The sequence below is a fragment of the Lepidochelys olivacea genome (assembly GCF_965140295.1).
Source record: "Lepidochelys olivacea isolate rLepOli2 genome assembly, chromosome: 3".
Taxonomy (NCBI): domain Eukaryota; kingdom Metazoa; phylum Chordata; order Testudines; family Cheloniidae; genus Lepidochelys; species Lepidochelys olivacea.
Genome location: NC_140413.1, coordinates 22,206,303 through 22,223,759, shown reverse-complemented (window position 1 = coordinate 22,223,759; position 17,457 = coordinate 22,206,303). Strand labels below are relative to the sequence as shown.

General features: G+C 44.6%; 1 protein-coding gene across 1 annotated transcript in view; it reads right to left on the bottom strand.

Moving 5' to 3' along the window:
• Window positions 1–16,280, bottom strand: part of SDC1 (syndecan 1) — a 34,915-nt gene extending 18,635 nt beyond the window's left edge. Inside the window, exon 1 of the mRNA XM_084623175.1 lies at window positions 16,106–16,280. Within this exon, the coding sequence (XP_084479301.1) occupies window positions 16,106–16,162 (57 nt within the window). The 5' untranslated portion in view covers window positions 16,163–16,280. The remainder of the gene's footprint in view (window positions 1–16,105) is intronic.
• Window positions 16,281–17,457: the final 1,177 nt, after the last annotated feature.

Sequence of the window (17,457 nt, the reverse complement as noted above, 5' to 3'; positions counted from 1 at the left end):
CTGGTATTTTGTTTTTATCAGATTACCCTGGTTCTTGTATTATGTGAAGGAAAAAATATTTCCCTATACCATTCAAAATTTTATAAACCTCTCTTTTCTAAGATGAGACAACCTAGTCTTTTTTTTACTCTTCATATGAAAGCTGTTCCATAGCCCTAATTTTTGAAGTCCAATATCTATCATGTTTGAGATGGGGCACCAGAATTGAATACATTAGATCCATGATATGCCCACACCTTGAATATAGTGACATTTACTGTTTTATTATCTATCCCTTTCCTAATGGTTCTGAACAGTTAGTTGCTTTGACTGCCATGGCAAAATGAGCAGATGTTCTCAAGAAAGCCGTCTTGGAGTCATAATGGATAATTCTGAGCAGTAAGGGCTAATTTTGAGCCCACCATTTTGTATGTAGAGCTGGGATGATGTTTTCCAAAGTACATTACTACACACTTAACATTGAATTTCATCTATTTTCTTGCCAACTCACCCGCTTGTGTGAGATATTTAACTTTGTAGTCAGCTTTGGACTTTATCTTGAGTAAAGTTTCAAAATTTGCAGGCAATATGATCCGTTTACCCCTTTTCCCAGATCATTTATGAACATATTGAACAGCATTGGTTCTAATACAGATTCTTGGGGATCCCATTATTTACCTCTCTTCACTGTGAAAAGACTTTACCTTTTGTTTCCTGTCTTAAGGAGTTTCTGATCCATGAGGATCTTCCCTCTTATCCCATAACTGGTTTGCTTAACAGCCTTTGGTGAAGGATGTGTCAAAGATATTTTAAAATAAGTCCAAGTACACTATGGCCACATGTTTGGGATCCCCTTCAAAGGCATGGTTTCTCTTTACAAAAGCCATGTTGTCAGAACAGGTTTATCTGTCTGATAATTCTCTTCTTTACTATAGTTTCAACCAATTTGCCTGGTACTGAAGTTAAGGTTACTGACCTATCATTTCCAGGATAGGCTCTAGAGGCTTTTTTTTTTTTTTTAAAAAAGGCATTACATTAACTATCCTCCAGTCATCTGGTACAGAGGTTGATTTAAGTGAGAGGTCACATCAGTTAATAGTTCTGCAATTTCATATTTAAGTTCCTTCAGAACTCTTGGATGAATACCAAGAAATTGGTAAACTACACAGATGGTAAACAGTTTACCATCTGTGTAGTTTACCAATTTGTTCCAAAACCTCCCTTTGACACCTTCATCTGGAAGAGTTCCTCAGATCAGTCACCTAAAAAACTGGCTCAGGTGTGGGGATTTCCCTCACAGGAAAGACTCAAAGAATTCATTTAGCTTGTCCTTCCCCCCGCCACCTTGTCTTCCTCAAGTTCTTGTTTAGCTTCTCAATTGTCTAGTGGCCCCAGTTTGGCAAGCTTATTGCTTCCAATATATTTAAACTTTTTTGCTGTTAGTATGGGTTATTTGCTTGTTGCTCTTCAAGTTTTTTGGCGTGCCTAATTATACATTTGCACTTTACTTGCCCAAGTTTATGTTCCTTTCTATTTTCCTCAGTAGGATTTTACTTCCAATTTTTAAAGGAAGTCTAACTGCCTCTTACTGTTTAGCCATGGTGCCTTTTTGGTCATCTCACTTTATGTTGGACACACATTTAATCTGAGCTGCTGACAGTTTTTTTTTTTTTAAGTTTCCATGAAGCTTGCAGATTTCACTTGTGACTGTTCCTCTTAATTTCCCTTTAACTAGCCCCCTCTTTGTGTAATTCCCCTTTTTGAAGTTAAATGCTACTGTGGTGGGTTTCTTTGGTATTCCCCTCCCCCAAAGGGTATTACATGATGGTTGCTCTTACCAAGCAGTCCAGCTACATTCATTTCTTGGACCAGATCCTGTCTCCCACTTAGGCTTAAGTCAGGAGTTGCCTCACCCCTTGTAGGTTCCAGAACTAGCTGCTCCAAGTATCAGTCATTTATAGTGTCCAGAAATTTTGTCTCTGCATCCCATCTTGAGGTGACATGTTCCTAGTCAATATGGGGAATTGTTGAAATCCCCCATTATCAAGTTCTGTTGTTGTAGCCTTTGATCTCCCTGAGCATTTCACAAACCACTCACCATCCTAGTCAGCTGCTTGGTAGTATATTCTTCTTCTACACTCACTGTTCAAACATGGAATTTCTAACCCTAGAGATTCTATGGTATGATTTGATTCATTTAAGATTTTTACTATATTTGATTATGACTTTCACATATAAGGCCACTTCCCTACCAGTCCAGCCTTCTATCATTCCTATATATTGTGTGACCTGGTATTGTCATGTCCCAATGATTATCATTCCACCAAATTTCTGTGATGCCTGTTGTATCAATATCCTCATTTAATACTAGGTACTCAAGTTCACCCATCTTTGATTTTAGACTTGCATTTGTACACAAGCATTTCTAAAATTTGTCAACATTTAGTTGTCTGTCTCCATGTGATTGTAGTTGAATAGGACTCTCATTTGAAGATTAATGTCTCCCCTCCTCATTAGGATATACAGTATCTCCTATAATAAATCCTCCCCTAAGGTAGGAGTTTGGACAAACTGTATGCTCCTACACACCTGTCAGCCTTCCCCCAGCTCTTAGTTTAAAAGGTCAGAGATTTTTAATTTTACATGCCAGAAATCTGGTTCCACTTCAGTTTAGGTGGAGCGTCTCTTTCCTGTATAGGCACCTTCCTTCCCAAAAGGTTCCTCAGTTCCTAATAAACCTAAATCCCTCTGCTGAATATCACCACTTCATCCATGCATTTAGATGCTGCAGTTCTGCCTGTAACTCACCTTGTGTGTTGAGCCAGAAGCATTTCAGAGAATGCTGCCATGGAGGTCCTGGACTTTAATCTCTGATTTAACAGCCCCAATTTGGCCTCCAGGACCTCTCTCCTACCTCTCCCTATGTCACTTGTGCCTACATGTAGCACACCCGCTAGCTCCATTCCAGCATTGCATGTAAATCTGTCAAGATGTCTTGAGAGGTCCACAACCTTTGAACTCGGCAGGCAATTCACCATCAGTTCTCCCAGTCAAACCCAGCTATCTATATTTAACAAAATCCTCCATTATCTTCCTATTAACAGGGGTCCTTCCCCTAGAGATGTGTCCTTATTGCAATAGGATACCATAACAGTTTCCCTCCACTCCTGCTTGATTTTCTCCTTCCCTCAGATTTTCATCCTCAACAGCACAGAGGATGTCAGACTTGGTGTGGCACTGTTCTACTGTGCCCCAGAAAGTCTACATACCTCTATGTCCCTTCACTTCCAGTTCAAGCAGTCTGGTCTCAAGAGCCTGTACTCAATCTGAGGGCCATGAGCTGATTGAACCAAATCCACATGCACACTACTTGTCCAGACAGCAAGTAATCAATCATACATGCTGCATTCAGTGCAGCAGAGTGGATAGCCACCACTCTGTTGCTGGACTTCTGCCTGCATTGTTTTGTTTTCCACTCTTGCTAGGGATTGTGTTGGTTTAGTTTTTTGAGGGGGAATTTATTGGCCTAAATTTTAGAGAATGTTTATTAAGTGTACCTGGCTCTCATGTACCCTTGCTAAACTCCCTCACAAGACTCCCTTGTTCTCTAGCACCTCGGGTCACTTAGGACCTGGCTTTTTAAAATCCCTGTTCTCCATGAGTTAGCTCTGCTCTGCCCCCCTGTCAAGGGATCCTAAAGGGATTAGTGATCAAAGGATGGCAGGTTAAGCTCTCAGCCTTGCCCAGCAGGGTGCTAGGCTCAGCACACAGCCCCCCAGACAGACCACACTATAAAGCTTCAATCAAGCAATTTCCAGACCCATTTGTAACGATTGACTAAGATCCAAGCATCTCAGTGACTATAAAAGTCAGTGCTCTGGAAGTATAGTAAGGTCCATAATCACTATTCAGTTGCTACTCCTGGTCCAGTCTCACGTTAAGAAGAAGCTTAGAATGAGATATTGTAGTTATAGCACCAGAATTAATATTTTAATGTGTTAGCCTAGGCATGGGATTCTTGGCTCCCAGGAAGAGCGTAGCCCAGTCCAGATGTGGTCATGTAGAATGGCTACATACAGCAACCATCTTGAGACAGCACAGATGGTTGGCTATTAGTTATAGATGTGACAATACAAGCCAAAACCTTTGTCCATCTAATAACTGAACAGGATTTTTATAGGACATGGGGATTGAGCACAAGGAGACTAGCTACTATATTTAAAAAACAAACTGTGTGAAGAGGTTCTGAAAGGTATGACCACATAATTGAGTTCTTTGTGGGAAGAATAATTGAGCTTAATGCTTCTCCCCCCCCCCCCGCCCAAAAAAAAGACCCAGGCTATCAGCTATTCTGTTAAAGGCCATGGCTCAATTGATGCAAGAGAGCTAAAAGACCACTCACCACTGCCCAAGCTTTCTAGGATACAGCCCTCTTGTTTGAGCCTCCATCCTCAGGTGGAAAGATTAGTCAAAATACAAAAGTTGTCCTACTCTAATGGAGGAATCCAAGAGATTCAGGTTTGTCTTGAAAAGAAAAGGAGGACTTGTGGCACCTTAGAGACTAACCAATTTATTAGAGCATAAGCTTTCGTGAGCTACAGCTCACTTCCTCAGATGCATATCGTGGAAACTGCAGCAGGCTTTATATATACACAGAGAATATGAAACAATACCTATTCCCACCCCACTGTCCTGCTGGTAATAGCTTATCTAAAGTGATTTCCAGCACAAATCCAGGTTTTCTCACCCTCCACCCCCCCCACAAATTCACTCTCCTGCTGGTGATAGCCCATCCAAAGTGACAACTCTTTACACAATGTGCATGACAATCAAGCTGGGCTATTTCCTGCATAAATCCAGGTTCTCACATCCCCCCCACCCCCATACACACACAAACTCACTCTCCTGCTGGTAATAGCTCATCCAAACTGACCACTCTTCAAGTTAAAATCCAAGTTAAACCAGAACATCTGGGGGGAGGGGGTAGGAAAAAACAAGAGGAAACAGGCTACCTTGCATAATGACTTAGCCACTCCAAGTCTCTATTTAAGCCTAAATTAATAGTATCCAATTTGCAAATGAATTCCAATTCAGCAGTTTCTCGCTGGAGTCTGGATTTGAAGTTTTTTTGTTTTAAGATAGCGACCTTCATGTCTGTGATCGCGTGACCAGAGAGATTGAAGTGTTCTCCGACTGGTTTATGAATGTTATAATTCTTGACATCTGATTTGTGTCCATTTATTCTTTTACGTAGAGACTGTCCAGTTTGACCAATGTACATGGCAGAGGGGCATTGCTGGCACATGATGGCATATATCACATTGGTGGATGTGCAGGTGAACGAGCCTCTGATAGTGTGGCTGATGTTATTAGGCCCTGTGATGGTGTCCCCTGAATAGATATGTGGGCACAGTTGGCAACGGGCTTTGTTGCAAGGATAAGTTCCTGGGTTAGTGGTTCTGTTGTGTGGTATGTGGTTGTTGGTGAGTATTTGCTTCAGGTTGCGGGGCTGTCTGTAGGCAAGGACTGGCCTGTCTCCCAAGATTTGTGAGAGTGTTGGGTCATCCTTTAGGATAGGTTGTAGATCCTTAATAATGCGTTGGAGGGGTTTTAGTTGGGGGCTGAAGGTGACGGCTAGTGGCGTTCTGTTATTTTCTTTGTTAGGCCTGTCCTGTAGTAGGTAACTTCTGGGAACTCTTCTGGCTCTATCAATCTGTTTCTTTACTTCTGCAGGTGGGTATTGTAGTTGTAAGAAAGCTTGACAGAGATCTTGGTTTGTCTTGAATCACCCTTGAGCTCAGTTTTGATACTCAGACAGCTGGCAAGTTACTACAAACCTGCCATTCTCACTTCTGTAAATAAAGCTAGTGTTGAATGCTGCCATGTTTGACTCTAATCAATGAGAGTTATGCAAGCCCAGAATACTTTCCCACTTCACATAGGTGCCGTTCACACATCGACCCGTTTTAGATTGTTAAATTGACCATACAGGGCTTTTCCACGTAAGTGCCTACCAATGACCGATTACTGGCTATAGCAGGGGTGGCCAAACAGTGGCATGAGGCACTGTTACAATTAAGGTTCAGCTTGGAAACACCCCCCCCCGCGCAATTCTTCACTTACCAAACTACAGGGGGAGGGAACTTGGAGCTTCTGCCCTGCATGGCATGCCTCCCAGGGTGCTGGGCTTCAGCTGGAGTGGGGCTGAAGCCCTGACAGGCATGCCCCGTGGGGCTGAAGCCCCACTCCAGCTGGTGCTTCCCAGCTCTTGAACGTCTGATCATATGCAGCTCGGATGATCAGTGTTTGGCCACCCCAACTTCTAGTGTGGAATGCAGCAAAAGTGACCCTACTCAAGCTATCCCTTTAGTCCACCAAGCTCTATGTAGGCACCCCAGGACACTTCAGCCCCATGTCTAACTAGCTTTTGGATTAGCGCTATGCATCCTATATACAGGTGTAGAAACAGCAGCATCCACAGGTAAGACCTCAAAGGGCATAGCTTAGATCTGTTTAAAGACAGAAGGTTCCTACATGTGCTGCTAACACTGTTAATTGTGCCACGTGTGCTATTCTCTATGAAGAGACTTGCCCCTAACCCAGTCAAACCAGAACAGGGAAGAATGCACAGAGACCCAGTTGTGATAACCCATTGTTCTTGAAACATGGACATACTTCCTTAGGTACAGAAATAAAAGCAGATGGGAAAAAAAGTATTTTTAGCTTGTCTTACCACAGAAAGATGCGGTCACAGAGTTGCAAGTTACCCAAACTCCTATTTCGCAACTGGGAGTGTCAGTCTCCAAATACCATGCAGGCACAAGATCTGAATAAGTTTAAAACTGCCTTCCTATGCATGTTGTAGGACTTAATGAGGCATGTGACAAGAAATAAGGCAACACAAACGGTAAACAGATATGCTTCCAGCAAACACCATCTTGATTTAAAAGCCAGAGCCCTCTTACATCTCTTAAGGGAAACAGACTAGTAATGGCCCAAAACCCTAATAAAAATTAGGTTTCGTATGTAGGATTGATACTATTTTAAGAAAGAAATGTGGCTTGCGACCTGGCTCTGTTTCTCCACACGTTTTGGAAGACTACACTGGACTGACCGATCACTATCATTAGTGCCTTGTTTAAACACTACTTTGCCTGAAGTAGAGAGATTGTTAGAAGGCTATGAATTTGCTTTGAGACTGAAAAGAACTAGGTTATTTTTCTTCTAAGGACTGGCAACCACAGCACAATCCCAGGGGAGTTCATGCAGACACCAGCAAAGTCACTAGTTTTGTAAGTAGCAGCATTACAAGAGACCTTACACTAACAGTTTCCAGATGAACAGTCATTTACCATATGGATCGCAAACTGCCTCTGTTCTTCCCTACCCACCCCCCTACCTCTAACAGTCTGTTCTCCCAGTAATCCCTGGATGCAACTGGAGTTAGTGCTACTGCTTGGCTCTAACTGGCATATGTACTGCTGCCTGGGCTATTAGGCTGTCAGTTGGGACAACCTTTCCCATATTGGTCTTTGAGCTAAGTCAGAGAAAACTAATGCATCCTCTGAACTTAGTGCAGATTTTCAGGGGGGTGGGGAGAGGAAATCAGGGGTCCTTAAAACAACCATGATCTGCATATCCTCAGAGAAAACAATTCAAATTCTATACTGTCTAGGAGACAAGGTCCTCTGTCAGTTTTTGCCTGTTTATAATTACATGTGCCAAAGTGTGGTTTCCAAGACCTGATGAGAAAAAGCTAGTCCACTAAAGAGAAGTTGCTGCTCTGTGCTATGGGTAGGCTGCTACATTTCAGAGAGCTGGTTGGTAGAGCAATGTGCAATATCTAATGCAGACATTAACTGGTCCAGAAATCTGAGCAAAGATCTGGAGTGTAAGTTTTTCCACAGCAGGGCATTGTAGACATGCCATAATCATGCAATGAATCCAGAACCACCTTAGCTTCCACAGGAGTTAATTCAAAAAGAATTCAAGACAGCTGTTCCTGCCATTAAGCACTTAAGGCAATGAGTGGCATTTGACAGAGGACAGGGCCTCAGTGAAAGGCAAAGCAAGATTTGTAGAGTATTACAAGCCTGCTGGTGAGCCACTGCTGTCAGATAGCTTGTCCCCCACCTTTCACCAGTGCCTTGAGTTGGTGTACTAGGACAAAGATCACTTAAAACCAATCTGACAGTCTTTTCCCCTCCCCTCAAAAGTTTCAGGTCTAAGGGACCCACATGAGAAGAGACAAGAACTGCCATGCCAAGTCAGACCAATAGCCCACCTAGCCACATACCCTATCTCCAGCAGTAGTCATTACCAGAGCTTATGGGGGGGGGGGGGGAGAAGAGAGGAAGTGTACAGAACAGAGCAATTATGGAGAGAGCTACTCTATCTTCCTTTCCCAACTTCTGGCAGGCAGAGGTTTAGGGTCCTGAGTATGGGGTTGCATCCCTGACCATCTTGGCTAATAGCCCTATCCTCCATGAACTTGTCCAGTTTTTTGGAACAGTTATACTTTTGGCCATCACAGCATCCTATGGCTATGAGTTCCACAGGTTAACTGTGCATTGTGAAAACTACTTCCTCATTTGTGTTAAACCTGCTGCCTACTAGTTACATTATGTGACCACCCTTTTTGTATGGCCAGAAAGGGTAAATACTTCTCTGCTCACTGTTTCCACACCATTCATGATTTTATAGACCTATCTCATCTCTTTCCTTGATAGTCTCTTAAGCGAAGCAGCCCTATTCCTTTTAGTCCCTCATACAGAGCCCAAGGAGTGGGTGGACCATAGATTTATATAGTGCAGAAGTAATTTATTTTTTTGTCAAGGTCCAAATTTGTTGGTCAAGGTATTGTCAAGATCCAAATGCCAGAGAAAACATAATGCCCCCTGCCCCCCACAAACATTAAGTAAACAAAAAGATGGTCTGTCCAAAAGCATCTGGTGGTCTGGATTTGGCCCATGTCTGCCTGACTACCCTGATATAGTGGCATGATGATATTTTTCTGTCCTATTTTCTCTTTCCTAATAGTTCCTAACAAGGTTAGCCTTTTGACTGCTGCTGTGCATTGGGCTGACTTTCAGAACAGTCTCCACAGTGGCTCCAAGACCTCTTTTGTGGTAAGAGCTAATTTAGAATCCATTATATATGCGTACTAGGATTTTTTCCCAGCATGCATTTTTTTTTTACTTATCAACGTTTAATTTTATTTGCCATTGTTGCTCACTCAGTTTTGTGAGATTCCCCCATAACTGTCAGTTTTGGACTTTGCTATCTGCTAACTTTACCTCACTATTTACCCTTTGAGCAGATTAAATGGGTTGAACAGCACTGATCCCAGTACAGATACTTGGGGGACCCCTGCTGTTCACCTCTCACTATTCTAAGAATGGGCCATTTATTCCTACCTTTTGTTTCCTATCTTTTAAACCAGTTACTGATCCAGGAGACCACTCCCATTATCCCGTAACACCCGAGTTTCTGTAAGAGCCTTTGGTGAGGGACAGTGTCAAAGGTTTTCTGAAAAATCCATGTACAGTAAATCAATTGTATCACCCTGATCCACGACTGGCACCCTCAAAGAATTCCTCACCATTTACAAAAGCAGCGTTGATTCTTCCAACAAATTAGGTTAGTCTCAATTCTGTTCCTTGCTATAGTTTCTTCCCGATTGCCTACTACTAAAGTTAAGATGGCCCCAAAACTCTTTTCAGAGGGGGAACAAAAATCCCAGCATTGAACTAGCCATCTTCCAGTCATTGACTCCAGAGTTGTGTTCCCTTCCTTTCCTCTTGTAAATTTTGATCTAAATCAGCTTCATTCTGGAAAGCTTTCCGACACCACAGACCAGAAAACACTGGAAGATATGATGGGCCATAGGAACACAGCCATCTATTTGATGTAAGTGAATCACTTTGCAAAGCGGAAGGGGGGAGCCTGACTTTTCTACTAAGAGCAGCACACCCAGATGTTAAATCAGGCAAGTAGCTTTTATTGCTTCATTTAAGTCAGGACAGCCCCAGAGGGGTTTTGAAGTTAGAGAGAGGATGAAGAGCCATAAAAAAGAGTAACATTGAGGATTCAGTTGTGACTACAGTTTCAGTGACTCAACAGGAAGTTACATTCCCAACTACACATTGATCCAATGAGCCAGAGATCCCACTAGGAAAGGTTATCCTGGAATAAACCCGCATTAAGAGCACTTCAGACCCAAACATTCAACTTCAGAACTTTGAAATTAATCTGTAGTCTGAGTTTAATCAGATGTTTGCCTCCACCACTCTGCTTCTAAACTTGGTAATGAGAGGTCTGTTCTGATCTTGCTACACATGGAAGCCACATCTTGGCTTTTCAAATAAAGATTAACTCCCCATATGCAGACAGCTTTCCAGATACCAAACATAGAGGAAACAATGTGCTTCTACAGTAGGCCAAGTGTAGGTACCTAAATCCATATTACACACTCAAGTAGGTAGCCCAATATCCAGAAGTGCTCAGCATTCAGAATGCTCAACTTCAAAAGGCATCATTGATCACTTACAACTGAAAGTTTTGATCACTGACTGTTAAATTTAAATCAAGGAAGCTCTACAGTGGATGAGGCTCTCAAATCCAATATTAAAAAATAGGTCAACACAAAGCTTTATTGAAAAAGGCTAGGTTAGCATGTAGTACTGGAAAAGTTTAACTACTTTATTATACATCTGATGAAGGTAAATTTTAAGACCAGGACTCAGATGATAGAAAGTGAAATGCTCATGTGTCAACTTTATTCTCTCCAAGAATTACCTGCAACTGGATTGTTCAGTGATATAGAAGGGTTGTGACCTGGCCTATACGGCATATATATGAACTATGTGGGTAGGATGGTTAGGTACTCTGTAGTTCCCAGCACAGAGCACAGTTTCCTCTAGGTGCAGAGACACGACTTAACCACATTCCTGAAGTCATGCTACAAGACCTAGTAAGACTATAGCATTGTTTGCTAGCATTAGGTCTCATGTACATTAAGACGAAACAGTGTTTTATTATGGTTGGGAACTTCTGTTTACACAACTCAGATTATGCTTTTCTGCACAGAAGTAATCTGAAAATTTCATATTTGATGTTCCATTCATGAGTGTTCATTGCCATGGAACTTTTACAGAAACCTACATCAGCCTTTTTCCTAGAAAACTAAGTCACAAATTAATGTTTGAATTAAACTAGAATGAAGACTTAACATGAGGAGGGAATGTTGGAGTCCATTATGTTAGCGTCCTCTGAGAGGAAAGTGTCCAACTGACACCAGGAGTCACATCAAGCTAGGTTCCTATGGGAAGAGTCCCGACAGCACTTAAACTTAAGTGCAATTATTTCAATAGTAATGAGTCCCACACATTGCAAGACATGTGTAATGTGGACTATGTATAAGCCTTGTTCTAGCTACAATTCAGGTTAGTGCACTTAAAGGTACAGAATTTCAGCTTCATATTTGAGAAGATTTACAGATCTGTTACACTTGCTGTAACTTGTCTCAGGCTGTTAGAGGATTGTTGAGCTTCCAGCAGCTTCTCAGGGTTGCCATTAGAAGTGTTATTATTCAGTGGTACTAAGCAAGTCATCTTAGATGAATGTGATGGGTAAGAACTATGCTTACTTTGGTATCCCTCACCTGGGAAGAGCCTTATGTTAGCTCAAGACCATAGAAGGCCCAATGGTTTACACCTTTTGTACATCAGCAGTTGGACAGTCACAAAGAAAAGCCCCATTTATGAAGCTTTGCCTGGGTAGTTTGTGTAACAGATTCCTCCTTATACACAGAGATTTAATGGGAAAGCTGGATGAGCTAGTTTCCTTCCAAGGCATTCGCTGACATGCAGCTCAGAACAGTATCACCTTTGAAATGGTCTTCAACACTGAACACAAGGCAAAGCCAGGCTCTTTGCCAGCCCTACCAGTCTTTTGCTAGCCTCCACTGCAGCATTCATCTGTACCAGGGAACCAATCAAAACTACTTATCCATCTTTAAAAACCATGGCTTCTAGACAATGGAAGTTGCTAAAGCAGTTTCCCCTAACTAGGCTTGAGAGGGATTGTGCCATGCCCTCCTGTAGCCACAGCTATAGATTTGCTATGGTCCCATGAAGTATATTACACTGTAAGGATACACTGTTCCTGCAGCAGTTCTAAAGAGTGGCCCAACTTGATGATCACTTTAGATAAGCTATTACCAGCAGGACAGTGGGGTGGGAGGAGGTATTGTTTCATATTCTCTGTGTGTATATAAAGTCTGCTGCAGTTTCCACGGTATGCATCCGATGAAGTGAGCTGTAGCTCACGAAAGCTCATGCTCAAATAAATTGGTTAGTCTCTAAGGTGCCAAAAGTACTCCTTTTCATTTGGCAATGTTAACCAGTTAAAGTATCATAGGCTACCAACTTAATTGAGATAAACCCAGACAACCCAGGATGACCACAAGCCATGCATGCTGGACAGGAACACCACCGCTGTGATAGCGTGCTCTATCAGAGGGGAGTCTTTTCCAAATGTGTGGCCAGGTAAAGTAGCATGGGCCATGCAGTGACATGAAGCACGGTCTCAGAAAGCCAATGGGGAGCTGGACCCATCCTGGGTTCCTGAGTCATGTACAGACGTGTGTCCACTCCTACAGCAAGGGACAGTTACGGCTCAAGTCCCCTTAAGCAATGCAAGGAACAGTCTATTTCTGTGGGGCTTAGGAACCTAGTAGGGTACCCACCTTCCTGGTGGACCTAAGTTTCAGGCCCTTCTCACTTTCCACCCCATCACTTCAGAGAGCAAGCAGGGCAGGTTGTGCTCATGTTGTACTGCCCTGAATAACAAAACACTGCCTCCAAGGACAGCAGAAAACTCCCTGCTCTCTCCTTGTGGGCAGAGCTCAGAAAGCAGGCAACATACAACATGACAAGCTGAGGAACAGAAAATGAATCTGTTGCTTCATGCAGCAACATGGCAAGGATACAAGTTGTCGAGCAGTTCTCATGGCTGCACAGTTGTATCAGGTGATAGCATGTTTTACAACCCACTCAGACTAGCAGATGAGGGAAGCATGTTGGATGGGACCCCAAGTGTGCAGAGACCTACAGAGCATTGCTGTGCTTTCTACACCCACTACCTGAGGTCATCTTCAGTAATCTTATCAAAAAGAGTAAACTTCATCTTCTGAGTCAAGGGCAGCTTGAGAGGAATGCCAGCTTTGGTCTGAATGCTGCCGAGAGCCACATTTAAACAGAATAAATGCAAGCATGGGCCAACAGTGACAAGGGAAGTTATTTAGGTACTGAGTCACCAATGTGTCACCTGCTGCCTGAGGCTTTTTGCTTTATTTATTAATTGATTCTGCCAATATTGGTGAATTGTCTTTAAACCCTGAGTTTCTTCTTGTTTAGAGTATTCCTGTTATCAGATTAATGCTAGATGTCTATATGACCCGCAGATAAGGGCCTGGTGGTAAGGGAGAACCTATTCCCCCAACGGTGGCCCAAAACCTGGCTAGAACCCAACTGTATTTTGTCTTCTCCAGTAAAAGTGCTGTTAACAGGTCTCATGCATATCACTTCAACCAGGCCATCTGCCAGGGCAGGATTGGTTATTCCCAGGAATAAAATGCAGTGTTAGTTTCCAAAGACTGGGCCCATCCACGGTTCTGAGGCCCAATACAGTTAGTAGATTTCTAGAATTCAAGTCACACAAGTTAACCAATATGAAGCAGCAGCAGCTGGACGGCAGCAACTGCTCTTTCAAGTTTAGGTAGGGACAAGCTGTATGACCTACAGGGTCTCTTCACCACAACCCTTTCTTTATGATTTCTATGACAACCAGGAGAACTCTGTAGTACTTCACCTGTACATAAGTGTACTCTGATTTCTCCTACCCTGAAGAGCTTTCAAACATCCATTTCAGGATTTCTGTAGCATCCCTTTCCTGTAGATTTCCCTTCCCTTTCTGGATTAGGGAACATTTGAAATTCAACCAAGGAGGGACAGTTTGGTTTTCAGGACAGGCCATTTACCTGAGGACACTGCTAGAGAAAGTTACACTTTCCTTCCCCTTGTGGCATATTTAAGGGGAGGAACAGACTACACGGTATCTGAATCTGCACGATTCCTGTGTTTATAGGATGGGAGAAAGTAGGCACTACATAGACTTGGTCACAATCAATAAATAGTGCACTTGTTCACACAGAAGTCATACAAGGCCTGGGAGCTGGTTATTGATTAATTCTAGTCCTGTGTCTGCCACTAACTTTCTGTGTCACCTTGAGTGAAACCTGTTTTTATGAAGTGGGTACACACATCTGAGAGGTAAGTTACGGCTTAGTGAGCGTTTAATGAAAGGGGTCAGTGCTTTGCCACTTCATTCAAGTTAGACCAACAGAGTCTACTATAGAATGGCTTATGCAATCATCATAGGCGCAAAACTTAACTTTTTTGAAATGCTTTGTACAACTACTTTGCTAACTAGAGAGACTGAACAGTATGGAAGTGAATTTGCTATTCAGTGCTGACATCTGGTGGCTACAATGGGTAGCCATCTGAGGGAGAACCTGAGTGGCTACCCCGGGATCCACTCAAATTTGGAGCCCACATTGAAAATCTATTTTTAAGGCAGCAGTTAGATTTTTTTGGAAGACTTAAAAAAAACTTCTTTGACCCCGAAATAAAGCTTCGACCGGGGTAGTAAGGAGAGAGTTGACTTGCAGAGAGCTGAGTTAAGACTGTTTCTTCATTCATCCACCATTGGGATGATGATCTAGATAGAGATTAGCACTAGCAACTCAATGGAATAAACTCGATACACTGCTGTAGAAACCTGATTTAAGCCTTCTGCAGAAGCCAAAGTCAGCAGGGAACTACAGAAGGGGAGTTTAATGTAACTAGGACATGGACTGAAGCAGGGTGATTGGGGAAGAGATTTATCTATTTATGTTTTAATCATCATGTTAGCCACTAAGTATTTTATTTAAAATAGGAAAGACACCCACGCAAGGTGGGCTAGGCCTGGGAACTCCAGCCACGTGATTTTCTGCTTTAGCGCCACAGCCTGAGCACGCGTCCACGAGAAAAGAGCTGGATTTGGGAGAACGCTTGGAAGTTTCCCCCGCATCTGCAGGCTGGCTTTAAGTGGCCATTTCAGAGCCAGGAGCTAAACGAGGTTATTTATCGCTTAGCCCAGCGCAGGGAGCGGAGCTTCCCCGCCTCCTTCTCCAGAGGGAGGCGGTGTTTGATTCGAGTGCCCCCCGCTTCTGCCGCGCACGTCTTGCCTCCGAGTTGGCATTTTACTGAGGCGGCTGCCTGGGGGGGGGGCGCGGCCTCGCCTCGTGCGGGCGGCCGACAGCAGCCACCTGGCCGCTGCCCGGGGCGCCCCGCAGCAGGCGCGCGCCTGGCTTAGCGCTCGGCGGCCCTTTCCGCCGCCGCGCAGCGCGAACTCCGCGCAGGCCGGAGCAAATCTCCGGCCCGCTAGAGGAGGGGCAGGACCCGGCGCAGGCCAGTCCAGCCAGGTTAGGAGGCGGCGGCGGGCGCTGCTCTGGACGGAGCCCGTCGGGCCGGGCTGCAGCGGGCTCTGGGTGCCAGCCAGCAGTCCGGGGCAGGGGAGGGCGCGGCGCGGCTCTAATAACCTGCTGAAAGGAGGCAGCTGGGTCAGAGCCGGCAGCTCCTGCCAAGGCAGCCGGAGAGCGCTTCCTGCCAGCGCGGGACTGGGAGCCTCGCAACATATGGAGCCGCTTTGGGTAATTGAATGCAGGGGGTGAAGTGAAGCAACCAGCCCTCCCTTCCCTTCCCCTCCCCCCGAGCCCGCTTCCAGGGGGCTGGACACCAAGAGCCCGCCCCGACCACAGCCTCTGCTCCCCCAGCGGAGGGGGCCGAGCGCCAAACTGCGCCCGGCTCTGGCCCGGGGGGGGGGGGGGGGCTTTGGAGCGTATAAAAGGGCTGACCCTCCCCAGAGGGGTTGGGGGGCGGGGGAGGAGATTGCCCAGCTCCTGTCCCCCCACGGCACATGCACCCCGGGGCACAGCACGCCAGCGATCGGGCACAGCAGATACTCCCCCCTCCCCCCCAGGCCAGCATCCCACCAACCCTCCCAGCCGCCTCGGACTCACCGAGCACGCTGCCTGCAAGAAGAGGGCTAACAGCCACACTGCTGACACGTTTACCATCCTCCCTCCTTGGCGGGCGCTCCCGGGGTCTCCGCTTCACGTGCTCGCTCAGCCGCCCGCAGCTGCAAGGAGCTGACCTAGCCCAGCTCTGGCTTCTAATACGGCCGATGCAACAACCTTCACCTATCACCATTCACCGCCCTCTTCCGCAGCCCCGCCCCCTCCGGCACCGCTCTCAGGGCGAGCGCCACCCACTCCTGCCACGCCCCTCCTCTCTCGCCTTCACCACCTTTAAGCAATCAGCGCCTAATAGCGCTTCCTCAAGGGCTGTTTCCTAACGAAATCACTGCCTCATCATTACCTGCTTCACCTACGCACGGTCTTACTCAACCCTCTGATTTCACACGTCCTTTTAGCTGCGGGCAATCGGCGTTTGCATTGTTCTCCCAGTTAGCCTGTTATTTCATTCCCAGCTTTACTTTGCATAACAATAGTTTCTCCCCCAAACATTTCATTCTCCAGATACAAAAACAAACGCACCCAGTCTCCCAGACCCGGTCTGGAAAATCTCCAGCACTCTCCAGCGTCCCTTCCCCCCCCCCCTTTTTTTTTAAAAATGCTACACTCGTGAATATTTTTAAAAAGCTGACACATAGTAGCAATAGGGAAGCAAAACCTGAACAACAGACTAATGCAAGTGATGGAGGGAAATTACCTACTGAAGCCCTGTGTGGCTTAAAAGCTTGTCTGGCTCACCAACAGAAGTTGGTCTAATAAAATATATTACCTCCTTCCTCCCCCTTAAAATGTGCATTCTGATTCTTGAATCTTGCATTTCCTGCTTAAGAACTCGGAGGTGAATTTAATCATTCTTTTACCATATGATGTTTTAATTTAATTATTTATTTTCGCCGCAACTTCCCCCTCCCCCCTTAGATCTAATTGTGAACAGTCATTATGTATGGTCGCGACGCTCCCACATCATGTGATCCAATGATATTACAAACCCACTGAACTGTAATCATTTTCTTTTCTCCTGCAAAAAGGGAGAGCCACTTCTGCATTGTTGTTTACTAGTGAGACAATGGGTGAAGTAATCTCTTTTATTGAACCAACTTCTGCTGGTGAGAGAGATAAGTTTTCCAGCTCACATAGAACTCTTCATTAAGTCATGTTTTTATACAGTGCTTTCTCCAGGGCTACCTGTTGCCTTTCACTGTTTGCCTGGGACAGTCTTCTCTCACCGTCCTATGAAGTGGGCTGTAGCTCAGGAAAGCTTATGCTCAAATAAATTTGTTAGTCTCTAAGGTGCTATAAGTCCTTTTCTTTTTGCAGATACAGACTAACAGGGCTGC